Raw genomic sequence first — 17,109 nt, forward strand, 5'->3', positions numbered from 1 at the left:
TCTACTCATGCAACTCTAACCCAAGATTCTAGTCCTTGTGAGTGTAGAGCAGGGGTAGGCAACCTAAGCCCTGTGGGCCAGATGTGGCCCAATCACCTCCTCAATCCAGCCTGCAGACGTTCCGGGAATCAGCGTGTTTTTACATGAGTAGAATGTGTCCTTTTATTTAAAATGCATCTCTGAGTTATTTGTGGGGCATAGGAATTTGTTCATATTTTTTTCCAAAATATAGTCCGGCCCACCACATGGTCTGAGGGACAGTGGCTGAAAAAGGTTGCTGACCCCTGGTGTAGAGCATAAGATGAGCTTCAGGCCAATGGCCAATCTAGTTCACTATCCTGTTGTCACAGTGACCAACCAGATGCCTGAGGGAATCCTGCAAGCTGGACATAAGCACAACAGCACCTCTGCCCACCTGCAATTACCAGCAATTGGTATTCAGAGCTTTTCATAAAGCTTCTCTATTTAATCAAGAAATAAAATCTGATTGTACATAAGCTTGTAAGTTTGTGTGTGCATGTGTGTGACAAGCAAAGAGACGACATTAGCTAAGAAATGAGGCAGAAATTACAGGTGATGCTAGTCACCCTCCAATATGGGCACTTGGTTCTGCCCCCAACCTCATGAGACTAAAAGCAGTTGTGAGGGGAGGGCAATTTCAGGGTAGAAGACCGGCAGAAATGAAAGGTTTAAGACCTGCCCCGCCTTCCGCAGCATGCCATCCCATATTGGAGACTGGAACCTGGGCAAATGCCCTAGGTTAAAAATATTTTTGTGTTGGGTGTGTGAGAGACTGTAATGAGCATCATGCGTAGTTTCAGCACAGTTTTCTAGTACTTTGCACTCTAGAAACCTGTCGTTCGTTGGTCATGCACTTCTGTGACTAATTTTAGTTTCACTGTTGGCAGATGCAGTCCTTTTCGCTTTAGCATAGTTATTAAAGATGGTCTATGGTGAGTGTATCTTGTGCCAGGTTTACAGCGTGGATTCTCCCCTCTCTCCCCCCATGCCCGTTCATGGTTTAAAGCCCACACTCATGGCCCTGTCTGCAGAGGAAGTTTTGGCCTAGGCAAGCGATGGATTTCTTTTTCACGCCCAATTTGAGCTGATTTATTTTAGTCTGGGATGTGATGGGAGGTTGCCAGGGTTCAAGGCCAGCCCCCAAAGAGCTTGTCTTCCCCATCCCATCTTTTTATAAACTTCTACGGAGCTGAGTGTCGATGTCCTGGAGACGGAGTGTTATGCCAGATTCCCAACTGATGAGTGGCCAGGATACATTTGCTTTGGTGCATTTTGCTGGCACAGCTTCCTTCGTCTTCACAGATGGAAAGGCATAGCCCACAAAGGAAGCAGCCTGCCTAGTGGAGGCATGGTAACCCTGGCGAACAGAAACCAGCATGTAAAGAATGTATCTGGACCCTGGACTTACTACATCATATTTAGTGAACTGTATTTAACAACTTAGATATAGACTGCTTTTCAAGGGGGGGTTCCCCTAACAATTTGCAAACTATAAATAACAAAAATTAAAAACTAGATACAGCTAGAAGGAAAGGTGAAGCATCACAAAAGTGATGCCAAACCCTCCAACACCCTGGCCCACCCAGTGCCAGAGTGCTAGCATCAGTAGGACCAAAGAGGGAGCTTTTTGAGTGGGGGGCAGTTTGGAGGATCCAAAGGATCCAACAGCTGACACACCTGATTCACCCCCAAACCAGGAAGAAGTTTGAACATGCTCAGGAGCATATCAAAATCCTCCTCTCCCATTTTCTTCCTATTGCTTCCAAGGCACTGGTGGTTGAACCGCCTTCGGATTTTGCCCCATTCCTTAGGGTTGCAGCCTTAGTTAATTCATTGTATGGATTTTAGTAGATTAACTAGTAACTTTTAAATAAAAGCAATAGTTTTGCAGCAAAAATGCAAGATTTCTTTGTTTTTAGATTCTACACATGTTTCACAGCAGGCATCATCTTAGAAGAAGCATTCTTTTAGGTGTGAAAGAAGAGGGGAAATCCTTCTTCTAAGTTAGCACTTGAACATCCATATGCTTACTTGCATTAAAAACAATATATATATTTGAAAACATTTGCAGTTCATCAAATGGATAAAATGTTTTCATTCTCCACCAGTTCTACACACTACGCTGCGGTACAGTTAAAGTACGTTGTCCATTTATTAAGCATTCATTCTGCTTTGTTTGCAGGGAAGTTATATGACATTGGGTCAAGTAAGTGCTACCCCACACTTTCCATCCATTTCCCTTTCATTCTCCAATTTCAGTGGTGGTGGGGGTAATGAGTGTGATGCACAAGAGTGCCACATCATCTTTCATTGCTCAACCTGAATTTGGAAGCATGGGGGTTGAATTCCACCTCAAAATTGCAACAACCTCGAAGCACTCACAGACACCTTTACCGTTAAGATTCAGATATACTACCCTGTGCAATGAGATAAGGAGAAACCTGCCTATATTGCAGTTGGCCAGACTCAAGATCCAGCATGAGCCCCACCCGTGTTTGCACAGCCATCCAGGCCTCTGAGACTAAATGACTTGCTCAATGATATACTTTATTGTACGCTGCATTTTGTGGAAGTGGATTATGTGTGTCAGAGGCATATGGGGCTTCGTTTGCACTGCAATTCCGAGCCAGTTTGCTTCTCTAAGGGGCCCTGGTGGTTTTATTATTTTCTGTGTCTTTTAGAGTTTAGGAGAAGAGCACTTGTTTTTATGAAACATTGTTTTATGGGGATTTGTCTAAAAGGAGAGAAGAAGCCCATATTAAGATATCTCAGCTGTAAAAATATGTTTTCTGCTGTATAAAAAGAAAGCTGAAGCAGGGGGATCATGGAGGGATGTGGAATAGTCTGAATCAGCAGTTTGACACCCCCCCTTACCTGGTATGACCTAAATGTTGGTGGCTCTCTGGCTCTGCTCCTTTTTGTATTTTTCTTCTCTGCTAGATAGATTTAAATGACAGCCTATGTGAAATAATCATAAAATGAAGACCCAGGAGACCTGGGCTCAAATCCCCACTCAGCCATGAAGAGGAACAGTGGCTGAACCTCAATCCAGTCACAGTCTCTCTCCCTGTTACCTACCTCACAGGATTGTTGGAAAGATAAAATGGGGGAAGGACTGTGTGCACTGCCTGGATAAAGATGTAATAAATCTATAAACATACTCGCCTATAAAGTGGTGTGTGCATGCATTGCTGTATTGCTATAGTGTGTTACCATATTATTATGCCTGTGCTATATTACTACTACTACTACTTCCATAATATTTATTCAACTTATTTTCCTCCCAAAGGAACTCAGGGTAACAGACACAATACTGAGTTTTGAATTTCTGGTTCATTCCTGTGTTCCACCATTGTTGACTGTATTCCTAGTTTTACGTTTTTGGCTCAAGATGCTGTCTATATTTATACTTTTGGCTGGCTTGTTTTGTTTGTTTGGTCACCCAAGTCCAAACAACAGATTAAGATACTGCTGGTTTGGGGCCCTGTACAACTCATGAGTACAGTTTCATGAGAGAAGTCGTTAAAAGTTTCTTAGCATTTCCCATCATGTTAAGCAGAGCTCTCGTCTCCTTGAGGATATTTTGCTTTCTGTATCAGTCAGTGGCATAGCAATGACTCTGACATTATGAGTGCCTGGAATGAGTCTGTGAAGGGTTGCCAGGCCTCACTAGCCCTTTGCTGGCCCCTGGTCATTTAGGCAGGCCCCAATTCTCACCAACCAGGCAATGACTGCGGAGGAGACCACATTTGGATATTGCCTGTGGGAGAAGAAGGCTGAGAGACTCCCCATCAGCTGCCTGATGGCAGAGGAGCCCAGCTACTGTACCTTAGGTAGAAAGAACGGAGGAGAGACCGGGAGGATATAAAATACCTCAGAGAGCGGGAAAGGGGAAGCCCAATGGAGACACAGAAAAGGTGCTAGGCAATTCCTAAACAAAGTACCTCTACAGAGACTGGGGAAAGGCAGTCTTTGCTTCTGATGTGTTTTGGTATGTTGCAAGGCTACTGGACCACGGACAGCTCTAAATGAGCAACTTGTAATAAAGACTAGCAGCAGACTAAAGCCTTTTAGGTCTCTGTCTCCAGATTACCTCTTCTAGGCTACACGCCCTTGAGAGCACTTCAGAGCCTTAAATGACCAGCGGTCTGGCCTAAAGATGGGCCCTCCTCCTCCATTCCATAGCATCCTTCCTGATGCCGGCTAGCTGGCTGGCTAGTAATATGCAGTGGGAGGCATCTGGTTCTTCAGTCTCAGGGGAAGGTTCCATCAGGGTCCAGGCTCTGGCACTATGGGTCCTGGTGGTCTGAAAGATTCCTTGGGGAGTTAATGTCCAGCTACCTCAGGTGCAGTGTCTCCCTATCCTGCACAGTTAGCTCTATGCCCTGTCCCAGGCTTGCCCTGCCCATCTGTTGCCTCTGTGGCCTCTGACCCTGTCCAGATCATTGCTGGATAGAATAACAGAAACAGAGAATTGTAGAGTTGGAAGGAGTCCTGAGGGTCTTCTAGTCTAACCCCCTGCAATGTAGGAATCTCAACTAAAGCATCCTTGACAGGAGGCCACCCAACCTCTGCTTAAACTTCTTCAATGAAGAAGAGTCCACCACCTCCCAAGGTTGAACAGCTCTTAACATCAGAAAGTTCTTCCTGATGTTCAGTTGAAACTTCATTTGTCGTAACTTGAATCTATTAGTTCAGGTCCTACCCTCCAGAGCAGGAGAGAACAAGCTTGTTCCATTTTCTATGTGACAGCCCTTATCTCCTCTCAGTCTCCTCTTACCCAGGCTAAACATGCCCAACTCTCTCAAGTGTTCCTCATAAGACTTGGTTTCATTAGTCTATCTAGCTGAATCTTGTCTGCACGCCCAGTTGATTAAACCGGGGGGGGGGGCTGTTGGTCAAAATAAAAATGGCAGGGGCAGTGATGCAGCACTGAATATGTCCATCTCCAGCCTATTAGTGCTCATGAGTAAATGGAGACCCTGTTAGGCAGAATCCCTGGGTCTAGCTGTTGATGTGCACCTGACTAGGGTAAACCTTATGGATCTGATTTCAGCAAGCCATCTTACATGCATAACAAGAAAACTCATGGATATGTATTCATTGTTCTTGACTACTGGCTTCCAATTGGGTTGTGATAAATGCACTCTGTTGAGTTGCTGCTTGTGCTGGCCTTCCACATGCAGAAGGTCCTAAATTCAGTCCTTGGCACCTCTGGTTTAAAAGATCAGATAGCAGCGAATGGACAAAGATCTCCACCTGAGAGCCTGAAGGGCCACTGCCAGTCAAAGGGGAGAATAGTTTGAGCTAGTCTAAGGCAGCTTCCTGTGCTCTGTTGTTGTTTGAATCCCATTCAGCTCCACACAGTTGAAAGGTAAAACAAACAAACAAGGAAAATTATAACGAATAGTAAAGGCCTTGGTGTATATTTACCTTTCATTTGAAGCCTACTTGGTTTGGGATTCTGCCTGTTCTGTGGCTTGAGGGATTGGTATGAAGAAAACCTTGAAAGAGGAGAGGGAGAAACAGCCACACAGACAAAATCTCAGAGTCATCTGCAGTAGCAAGGTCCTCATTGTTTTGGTAAGGGCAAGATTTAAAAGGGGAGGGACAGTGGAAAATATAGTTTCCTATTGTTAGATTCACCCTTTGAACATCATACTTTGGGTTCCATTTAATAGCAGCATTTCTCCATCATCTTCTCTGTTCCCACTCCCCCAAAATGCAAGTAGCTAAGTGTGCAGCAGGTGTACCTCCTAAAAAAATACTTAGTTGGGGGGGGGGATTCAATAAACAACCCAGTGAAGAGGCTGAGTATGCTCAGTTGCCATGGATTTCTGATTGTTGATAGTACATCTCCAATATCTCATCTATGCTGAGTAAGAAGGAGGCATCACGAGAGAGGAATCTGTTTGATAGTAATCTAATGATGAGGTGAATATTGAATAAAGTTTGGATTAGAAGCCACCCTTACTAACTTACTTTCTTAGGTGGTTATGATTCAGTTCCCAGGAAAGCTGTCTTCACAAGTCAGGGATCAGGCAGTCACACAGAGACTTGAAGATTTGTAAAAATGCCAAATTTAGGAATGCTCCTGTTCAGGGTTTTAGCCTGCTAGCCATGTTCTTTTCCAGGATAGTCCATTGTATCCTCTCTTCTCCCTAGAAGATCAGCTTAGCAGTTCTTTCCCCACTCACGTCCTTCCACAATGAGCTTGCTCCAGGGCGGCTTTCTGTGCTGGCCGGGGCTGATAGGAGATGTCGTCCAAAAGAGCTGGAGGGCTCCAGATTGTCAAAGGCTGTTCTAGGTCTACACCAGGCAAGTCCAAAGTCCATTTCGGGGGCCTAATCCAGCCCACCAGTCAGTTTGATCCAGCCCCTGTGGCAGTTTGTTTCCTGGGATAAAATCCTAAAAAACCTCTCAACAACTTAAACCCTTAAAAAAGCTCAACAGCTTCAACTCTAAAAAAGGTCAACAACCAATGGCTGACCCATTGGTCGGCCCTCACAACCCTTCACTTCATCAAATCTCTTTGAAAAAAGTTTGGACACCACTGTACACCGATTTCATTGAAAAATTAGTCTCACGTGAACCCTCAAAAGTTGCTGGGGTTTGTTTTTTTCCTTTAAAGGAAAGGTGATAGGTCTTATTCCTCCCGGGGTCCCATGTAGCTTGCATTAATTCTTGCCCTGCACCAGCTTCCTCTCTGAGCGAGGAGCCATTTCCTCTGCTGGTGACAAGGGGGCAGTTTGTGCAGAAACCTTGGGAGACATGGAAGGAAGCAGCCAACACAAACTCTTTCGCTCAGATCATTGGAACGTCAGCTGCAGCGCTAGCCACCTTTTGGCCGGGTGAGGGCAGGAGCCCTCTTCTCAAAGGTAAAAGTAATAAAAGGAGACTTAATATACATCATTTGGGTTAGACAAGGAATGACATTGCTACTAAAGATCTTTCAGGTTCCCGCCAAGCCCACATAGCATTCAAATCACTTCCATGTGGGGGCCAATCTCCATCGCTACCCGCTGTTAAAACTCTTCTTCCTCTTTCTTCATGGTGTATTTTTTTTTTCTCCCCCCCCCCCCCCGCTCCCATTTCAGCTCAGGAAATTCCAATCAAATCCAGCTGAGGAGTAGCTCTCTTCATTCCTTCGGAGGCAGGAAAAGGCCGAGGTCTTTAATTTTTATTAATGGCAATTGTGGTTCAATTAGTCCACAGCACTTTTGGTGTTCTGTGTCATTAAACCTGTCAGAAAATAAACTGTCCTTTGCTTCATACAGGCCTCATTTGAAGCCTGTGCCTCGGAAAATGTCGCAAGAGTGGAAGGCAGTATTTATAGAAGGCCCTTTAATTTTACACAAGTGGGCACTTTAGCAAGCGTCTGGCATTACTGAGCATCATAAGCAGTCAAGGTTACTCATAAGTACTTGACCAAACAAACTCCTGTTGACGTTTTAAGAAGCACCACAGCGGAGAGTTACTAGCTCTGGCGATACTCCAAGTGAGGGAATTGTGTCTCTGACATAGTCATTTTTCAAGTCGCCAAACACAACAGGGTTTCTTCACACCCCCTCTTCAAGCCAGAGGGTTTCAAAGGCAGCACAGTGAGGCCTTGGCTTTGGAATCAGAGACGCTCTCAAGAGCCAATTCCCAAGCGCACACATTTTTTGCTGGAGGAAATCCTGCTCAGTCGAAATACGTGATAATAACCCTCAACTTGTTCATCCCCTCCACCCCACTGTTGCTTCATTATGATCTCATTAAAGGGTAGGCGGTGGTGGATGAATCTGTAAGGAGCGTTCTAGAGTGGGTGTCATTTACTTCAGAGGCATATTTGCCGTTGCTGGCATAACAGCTAGACCTGTTCCTGGATATACAAAGGGATAGCTTAGTTGCTCTCACCCATGCCTTGGTAACCTCAAAATTGAACTGCTGTAATGCACTCTGTGTGGGGCTACCCTTAAGGCTGGTTTGGAAGTTGCAGCTGGGGTCAAACCCAGCGGCTACAATGCTGAGCAGGGTATCTAGCCATGCACATATAGCTCCTGTGCTGGAGGGGCTGCGCAGACTGCCAGTTTGCTACCAAGCTAGTTGTAAGAAGTCATTGATAGCAGAAAAAGCCCTGCACCAGTAATCTTCAACCCTGGGTCCGCAGATGTTGTTGGACCACAACTCCTGTCATCCCCTGCCAGCTAAGCTCAAGGTCAGGAGTGATGAGAGTTGTATTTCAGGAACAAATGGGGGAATCGAGGTTGTAAAGCACTGCACTGGGGACCAAAATACCTGAAATAGATCTGTGAGTTCATTTAAAATAATCAGAGAATGCCATGCTGATCGTACAACAGCCTTCAGAGAAGCATCTGGTGGAAAGACAGTGGCAGGCATTCTCTGCAGGGGTCCCTACCTTATGGGTTGAAGAGGGCCCTGTGATATTGTCTTGTGAACTGCTCTGAGATCTTTCAATGAAGGGCAGTTTAGAAATCTAATAAATAAAAGTATAGAAATCTAATAAATAAACAAATAAAATAAAAATAGGATGGGCATCCACAGTGGTTTGTTTCTACCCAATGTCAGGTTTTTGTTTTTGTTAGTTATGCAGCCCTGTGAGTGCTTTACAACCGTGCTCTTATATTGCTGTTTTGTAAAACACAGCTAAAAAAAAATTTAGCTGTGTACACACCATACATTTAAAGCACATTTCTCGCCCCAGAGAATCTTGGGAACTGTAGAGAACTAGAATTCCCAACACCTCTAGCAAACTACAGTTCCCAGGATTCTCTGGGGGCGAGAAATGTGCTTTAAAACTTTAGCTGTGTACACACCATACATTTAAAGCACATTTCTCGCCCCCAGAGAATCTTGGGAACTGTAGAGAACTAGAATTCCCAGCACCTCTAGCAAACTACAGTTCCAAGGATTCTTTGATTTAAATGTACGGTGTGTGCTCAGCCTGTGAGTTGTGGTTTGTTCTACTGAAAAGCAACCTAGGAATGTTTTTGAATGAATAAATATGTGCTTCGGCTGTTTTTGAAACAAGGGGCCTGATCTAAAAGACGTGGTTGCATGGATTCTTCCCCAAGCCCTCAAGAATCAGCTATGCATTCATGATGTATCCCCACTTTGTATGCCCACACTGTTTCTTGGGGGTGGCCTGATACAAATGAGAATTAGGGAGGGGCCAGTCTGCCCATGTTCAACAGATGTATTAAACAGGGGGTTGGCAGGTACCACATCATGCTAGCTGAAATTCCCACTTCTTATCAAAATGATACAGAAATGCAGTGGCCCTTCTGTATCTTGCCTCCATCTGTCTGCACAGCAGATGGGGTGTTCTTGTCAACAATGTGAAGGGCACATTCTAGGAGAGGCAACAACAGATACAGGGTCTTCTGCGTGGAGGACCATGGATAGAAAGGCCTCAGCAAAATAATTTGGCAGCATCAAGAACCAGTGGCTACAAAGGAGGAGAACTGGGGTGTTGGGGGAGTGGGAAATTCAGGAGGAGGTAGCAGAGGGAAAACACTAGGGAACCTTTTTGAGCCAGAGAGCCACAGGGAGGGCCAGAACCAAAAGTGGGCAGAGAAAGAAATGTGGACTTTTGGACATTAAGCTGACCTCTTCTACACAGGATTTCATGCAGACACCTTTCTCTCTTCCATCAAGGTTAGCAAGAAACATATCAGATCTCAAGGGCACATTCCAGCCAGACAAAAACACTCAGGGAGGGTGCACAGCAGGGCTAGTGGCTTGGGAGGGTGTTTGGCCCAGTGGGCTGTAGTTGGTCCCAGGGCCTGAGGTTCCCCATCCCTGCTCTAGCAAAATCTCTCTCACACACACATACACCTGCTTTGTTTTTGCTAAAAAATACCCAAGGAACAGCTTAGAGATCTTCTCAAAAGGTGATTTTGCTGTCACATTTTGTTTGCAGAGAGACTACCAACAAAGCCACGATGCTCCATGAAGTAACCCTGTGGCTGTTGCTGGTGGTTGGCATCTCCACGGTGACTGGAGGGGGAGCTGGAGGTGGTTATGGGCAGATCAAATACATGCAGCCTGTGGTGAAAGGACCTCTCGGCCCTCCATTTCGGGAAGGCAAAGGGCAGTATATAGGTAAGTAGCCTTCGGGTGCACAGATTCCGGAGGAGCAGAAGTGGGGGCGGGGGGGTTGTAGAGTTTTATCTTGAAGGAACAACAACTCCCAGGCCCAGGCCTCTTACTGTTTTTGCCTACTTAAAATGTTCAGATTACTTTTACAGTGGTACAGTGGTACCTCGGGTTAACTACTTAATTCGTTCCAGAGGTCCTTTCTTAACCTGAAACTGTTCTTAACCTGAAGCACCACTTTAGCTAATGGGGCCTCCTACTGCCGCTGCAGCACGATTTCTGTTCTCATCCTGAAGCAAAGTTCTTAACCCGAGGTACTATTTCTGGGTTAGCGGAGTCTGTAACCTGAAGTATCTGTAACCCGAGGTACCACTGTATTCTTTTTGCCAGTAGCCCTGAGAACTTGGCTATAGGTTGGCATATAACTGATTTTTTTTTTAATTGTTGCCTTCATCTTTCCATGTTTAATGTTAGCTTCACACCTCCTCTGCCTAGACCCCACAGTAATTATGGTGATTCCATCCCTGCCCTTTTCTCCTACAAGTAGAAACCATAGTTAACGGAGAAGATGTTTAAGTTCTAAGTGGTAGTTGCTAGGAGAAAGGAGGCCATCATGCTGTGTCTCCCAGTGCTGGTTGCTATGTGATGAAGAGATTGTGCCATTTTGGTTGTCTCACAGTGGTGCCTAAGAGTGTGTGGCACTGGGTCTGTTGACTAGCAGAGGTTGCCTGGAGGCCATAAGGCTGCAGTGTGTCGTCTGCATTCGTGATGGTGGTAGTTAGGCCACAGAATGGCTGCAGAAGCAAGTGGTACTATTGCTTCCCTTGATTGGGACACTATACTTCTGTTGATGCAGCCTAGAATAGCATTTGCTTTTTTTTTTGCTGCTGCATCACACTGTTGACTCACATGAAGCTTGTGGTCTACTAAGACCCCTAGATCCTTTTCACATGTACTACAGGAAAGCCAGGTGTCCCCCATCTTATATTTGTGCAGCTGGTACATTTGTCTCTTTGGGAATTCATTTTATTAGTTTTGGCCCAGTATGGGCCAAACTTCTAAGATCATCTTGATTCCTGATTCAGTCTTCTGTGGCATTAGCTACCCCTCCCAGTGTGGTATCATCTGCAAATTTGATGAGCAACCCCTCCATTCCTTTATCCCTTTCATTTATAAAGTTACAGATAGGTAGCCGTGTTGGTCTGCCATAGTCAAAACAAAAAAAATTCCTTCCAGTAGCACCTTAAAGACCAACTAAGTTAGTTCTTGGTATGAGCTTTCGTGTGCATGCACACGAAAGCTCATACCAAGAACTAACTTAGTTGGTCTTTAAGGTGCTACTGGAAGGAATTTTTTTTGTTTTATTTATAAAGTTGTTGAACAACAGTGAGCCCAGGACAGAATTCTGTGGCACCCCACTTGTCACTTTTTTTCAGGATAATGAGGAATCATTAGTGAGCGCTCTTTAGGTTCAGTCAACCAGCTACAAATCTACCTAGCCGTTACCTTGTCCAGACCACAATTTACTAGCTTTTTTGCAAGAATATCATGGGGAACATTGTCAAAATCCTTACTGAAATCAAGATCCACTATGTCCACAGCACCCCCCTGATCCACAAAGCTTGTAACTGTATCAAAAACACACAGGAGGTTCATCTGGAATGACTTGTTTTTGAGAAACCCATACTGGGTCTTAGTAACCAGTGGCGGAGGAAGGGGGGTGCGGTAGGGGCGGACTGCCCCAGGTGTCTTCGCTGAGGGGGTGACATTTGGCGCACCGCCTGCCCGCCTGCGACTCCCAAGCCTACCTGAAGCTGTCGGGGGAAAGGGGGAACTGCGCCGCTTTGCCAGCAGCTGTTTGGGCAGCTGGGAGAGGCTTGGGAGTCGCGGGCATGTGGTGTGCTGGATGTCCACCATCGGCGTCTTGCTCCGTCCCCAGCTATAGGGTGCACATGCCACTCCGTCACCTAAGCGGCTATCCCATGCCTGGGAGGGCACCCTCCATGCCCTGCCCCCTTTGGGAGCGCACCCACCCTGGGCAGCGCAGGCATATGCTCCGCCGCTGATGACAGCATCCTTTTTTCCTATGTGCTCACATATCAATCTATTCTAGGACCTTTCTTGGTATCAGTGTCAAGCTAATCATTTGGGAGTTTCCTGGGTCTCCCCCATCTTCTTGAAGATGGGGCAAAAAGTAGATTCAGGAAACTACCGACCAGTCAGCTTGAGGGAACCACAAGGGAGCAAGGCTTTTCTGTGGTGGCTCAACACACACAGAGCTTCCCAGTAGAGCTGGGGTTGGCTTCTGCCTTTTTGTAAAGCCTTGAAGTCTGATTTGCATTGATTGACCCTTCCCCTGTGTGGTTTATGTTTCACTCACTGAAAGTAAGTTGGTATATCATTGTATTACTGGAATGGTGAGTCTGTTTTTATTGCTTTAAATTTATTTTTATGCTTTCTTTATATGTAAATACATATACAGTATGTGTGTGTGTGTGTGTGTGTGTGTGTGATCAGTCTTTTTCCTTGGTATTAGTGATACTGATTGTTTTTTGCATGTACTTTTTATTGTTGAAAGGTTATTTGGATGGGATTTCCCCAGAAAAGCAGCGTAGATACCTAAAAATAAAAAAGCTGATATAAAACAGATATAAGTTCACAGTTCAGCTGTGCACATAGAGGTTAGCTCTGCTCCCTTCAGATGATGGAACAACAGTTGTGGCTGTTGCTAGGCATCTGTGCGCACACACACATTATTCAGCCTGAGGCTTGTCAGATCTCAGGACATGCTGAACCTTATTGCTTTCCCTGAAAAGCTTGGGTTCTCAGATCAGTTCCCTTAGTATTTACTGTGGTTACATGGCAATGGCCTCACTACCCTGCTAATAGACAAAGGTGACTGGAGAGTGCAGTAGCTGGAGTGCTGGACTGGGAAGGCATGGGTTTAGACCCGCCCCCCATGTGTTCTGGACAAGACACCACCTTTGAGTCTATTGTTGTTGAGAGTGTAGGTGCTGTATAATGGGACCAGGGTGTGATGTTGGCCTTTTCTGTGACAGGAGATGTAATTATCTTTTTTATTATTTCCCCCCTTCTTATAATCAGAAGCTAGCTGAGTAAGTGGGTTCCAATTTCTGCAATGTAGCTGGGAAGAATATTTTAATTTGCTCCCCTGTTCTGACCTCCCCCGCACTCCAGCCTTGCTTCAGTGAATGAGCTACAAAAGGGACTCCTGTGTATTTTGCCTCAAACTGCAAAATAACTGTGGCAGGGCAGCATGCAGGTCTGAAACACTGGTGTGGGCCAGCAAAGGAGATATGCTATAGAATATATGGTGCCCAGTAAAATAATTCACCTTTTGTTTTGCCTAGAGGTGGAATATGACTCCCAGGAGCCTTTGCACTTCTGCTGGCTCAAGTGGGTTTGTATTGGCGGGGGAGCCTAGGAATATGTCTCTGTTTGAGTGCTTCCTTTGATTGGCTTGCCATCGTGTTCATGCAGGTGTTGGTTTGGAGAGCGAGACCATTGGACAGGAAGCCTGGTGTGCTTTTCAGCTGAGGAAAGGCAGGCAATCAAGGCAGGCCACCCAGAGAGGAGAGGAAACTGGGGCCCAGGCTGGCAGGACATTGTTTCCTGCTGCAGTAGCCTGAGTTTTTGGGTTTTTCCTTCCCTCTGGGGTACCTGCTAGAGACAGCCACGGCTAAAGGCAGGATGTTGAGTGGAATGGATGTGCCATAACAACGTCCCCTTCAGGAAGATGGAGGATGCATACACACTCCAATATAGTCTGCATCCAGTGCACTTCCACTTCTGGTTTGGAAAGCAGCGTACACATGATGTTAGCACAATCGATGTATATCCCGCAGTTTCTTAGGAAACACTGCATTTTGATGCATTTTCTCCCAAGCCAGCTTTGATCCAAATTGAGAAGAACAGCCAAGATGCACTTTAAGCTGATAATGTGTACACAGCCAGAGAATGAATTGGCATGCTGTTTCATTTGGCTAGTGACTTTAGGTGGGGTAGTTGTATTTTGCTTCGTGGAGGGAGGCTCCCTCACTCTTTTATTTTCTTGTATTGCCTTCCTCAGTAGCCTGTGGGTTGGTTGGTTGGTTGGTTGGTTGGTTTGGTTTTTGATGGGGTAATTTATATCTAACTTCATCATTTATGGCAGGGTAGCAATCATGGTGCCCTCCAGATTTAGTTTATTGTCAGTTCCCATCTACCTCAGCAAGTGTGGCCAAACATCAGGGATGACTGGAGTTGTGGTCTAAATATATATGTGGAGCACTTGATTCCTACTGTGCCCCAGTTCTCTGTTAGTGCCGTGCTGTTTTCAGTATTAGCAGCCAATGATCAACACAGGAGGATACAGACAGCCCAAGACATTTTGCTGCCTGAAGCAGAACAGTAAATTGCACCATTCCCCTCCCCACCCCCCAAAGTGTGCATTATGTATGTGTTATTTTACCACCTGAGGCAGAAAAATCTATGAGTATAAAACAAGAAACCAATTGCTGCCCTTTTGTAACAAGGGACTTGAGGCATCAGCCTCACTCTACCTAAAGTTAGGGCAGACCCTAGAGGAGGGGCTGAAATATAGGTGTGGCTGCCTTGTTCCATTTGGCTAGTGAATCATCAGTTTTATGATCACACAGTGGCTTATTCAGCCATGTCTCCCACCCAAGGGCCACATCCCATATTGCACAGGAAGACTTCTCCAGAATAGAAGAGAGCTTGGCTCAGGCACTTGGCAGGCAGCAACCCTCTTCCCATCCTAAAGTAAGATGTCAGACATTCAGCTGGGCGACATATCACACCCAGTCTGTTTTTAAAACATGTTATTCATACAGTTTTCTTTTAAGATGTGCGGCAATCAGCATTTTCACAGGAAAGGGCTTTAGCTCAGTAGTAGATCACATGACTTGTGTGCAGAGGGTCCTAGATTTCATCCCTGGAATCTCCAGACAGGGCAAGGAAACATTCTTTCCTGAAACTCTGAGCAGCCACTGCCAGTTGGTAAGGGTGGGGGTGATTCTGTTTGCATTCAAAGCTGGATTTATCAAAGCAATATGAGAACCAAAACATAGGCATCCTTCAATAATTCACACTTACCCAAATTTTGCAGTGCAGTTCTCCAACAAACAATCTGTGAGCTATGAAAAGAGATGTTCTTCAGACCTTCTCAGGTGATTCACCCAAACCTTGGGAAATTTACTATTAGAGTTACAAAAGCACACAAGCAGGAAACACAAGCCTGAGAAGGGTACTGACATTTAGGCCGCTGCATCCCTTTGCCCCCTCAGGATGGAGGTGAATTACCGTTATTAATTCTTTTACTCCACACCAAGAATGATGACAAGGTCAAGTTAAAAACTCCTGGGCTTGTAAATAAAGCCGCTGCTGTTAAAACAGTGTAAGTAACTTGGCACCCGTGAAAACTGTCTTTTGGTAAATACTCTTGCTCTGCCCTAAAGGTGAGGACGTTTTGTGACTGCTGCAGGCTGGGTGTGAAGGGAGGATTTTCAGGCTACCACTGTGAGATAGCAGGCACTCTCCAGTTGCAGCAGCACAGCTGGACTGCGAAGGGGCTTCCCGGTCATTGGTGAGGGATACAGGGGGCAGTACAGTATGAAATCCAGACAGGCTTCTCTGGCTGACAACAGACAAAATTAGAGAAGTAATCAATGGTCCCTGGGGACTGCTTCACTCTGAACTGGAGACACAGCTTTGCTGAACCTTGCTGGAGACTGCAGACTTATTATCTAGGTTGGTAAAGGCACATGGACAAGAGAAAGCAGATCCAGAGGTGTAGATCCCTGAAAGAGAAGGGCAGGCCCTAGTGGTGGAACATCTGCTTTGTATGCCGAAATACCAGGTTCAATCCCTGGCAGCTCCAGGTAGGATGGGGAGAAGCCCCTGTTTGAAACCCTGGAGAGTTGCTTACCAGATTGTTTGGACAATATTGAGTTAGATGGATTGTTTGTCTGCCTTGGTATAAGGCAGCTCCCTGTGTCCCTGGGGCTTGAAGAGACTAGCTTTACCTCCCTGTCTGCAAAACAAGTGGCATAAGCACTTTCCCACATGGCACCTGTGTTTTGGCACACCTGATAATCAGATGTGCTGGGTTGCTGGTGATGCCAATTAAAATAAATGAAATCTAGCAAATGTTTAAGTGCTGTTTCCCATCTTCACAACCATGTAAGAGTTCACATTTAATAAGTTATCAGCAGCGCTTTCCAAAGATGCTTCTTCATTTGTTATATTCTTTACACAGGGTATAAAGTATATATTGGTGTAGAAAGCATATATACACTACCATAATGTATATATGCAAACTTGGGATATTTACCTCAAAAAGGTAAAATATGTATAAAACTTCTTGCTGGAAAAAAACCCTCAAAGCATTTTTTGGTAAACAATGTTGAGGGTTTTTTTTGCAATCAAGCAGTATATAAATTTTATGAAATGATATTAAATAAATAAGATTCAGTGGAATTTGGGGAAAATCAGGTCTCTGCTTGGGTGCATTTTTTAGAGGAAAGTGGCTTAAGCTAGAAATAGGCGGCATGGCACTCACAAATGAAGCGGTATATGAGATTTAGGGCCGCAGGAGTCACCAACCTTGTGGGGCCTGTGGACACAACTGCAAACTAGAGAAATTGTGGACAGCACAACACAACAACAACCAACCACACACCACAGCCTATTCTGCTGATTACAATGGAATGCTTCTCTCAAAACAAATTTCAGGAAAGGGAGTGTAGGCTCTGGGCACCAGAAAATCCTTGCCAGGCATATCCCGGAAGTGGTGTACCATAGTGGCTCAGAGACAGTTACAAATCAGGCAATCCCCAGTTCACCTCTCATGTCTGCCATGAACTCCATAGGTGGCATTGGACAAGCCACAGTCTATTGCTCAGCCTTCCTCCCCTGCCACGTCCCTATCTGCAAAATGGAAAGATGCCACTGGTGTACCTGACAGCA

The 17,109-nt window shown here is 45.3% G+C and overlaps 1 protein-coding gene and 1 long non-coding RNA gene across 6 annotated transcripts in view; one reads left to right on the plus strand and one right to left on the minus strand.

Moving 5' to 3' along the window:
- Positions 1 to 17,109, plus strand: part of COL8A2 (collagen type VIII alpha 2 chain) — a 194,666-nt gene that overhangs the window by 168,816 nt on the left and 8,741 nt on the right. For 4 of the 5 annotated variants that reach the window (XM_081921467.1, XM_081921466.1, XM_081921468.1 and 1 more), the window contains one exon: positions 9,947 to 10,128. In XM_081921467.1, coding sequence (XP_081777593.1) covers positions 9,969 to 10,128 — 160 coding nt within the window. In that variant the 5' untranslated portion in view covers positions 9,947 to 9,968. Of the gene's footprint in view, positions 1 to 6,589; positions 6,900 to 9,946; positions 10,129 to 17,109 lie in introns of those variants that run through there. The other variant, XM_081921469.1, reaches the window with a different exon arrangement.
- Positions 1,018 to 16,257, minus strand: LOC309375671. The gene is made up of 4 exons (XR_014170993.1): positions 15,238 to 16,257; positions 8,423 to 8,500; positions 5,455 to 5,525; positions 1,018 to 1,378 (listed from the first exon to the last, which is right to left on the minus strand). It is a non-coding gene; the product is annotated as an uncharacterized lncRNA (long non-coding RNA).

Source organism: Podarcis melisellensis (genome assembly GCF_964234715.1).
Source record: "Podarcis melisellensis genome assembly, chromosome: 8".
In the NCBI taxonomy this organism is placed as follows: domain Eukaryota; kingdom Metazoa; phylum Chordata; class Lepidosauria; order Squamata; family Lacertidae; genus Podarcis; species Podarcis melisellensis.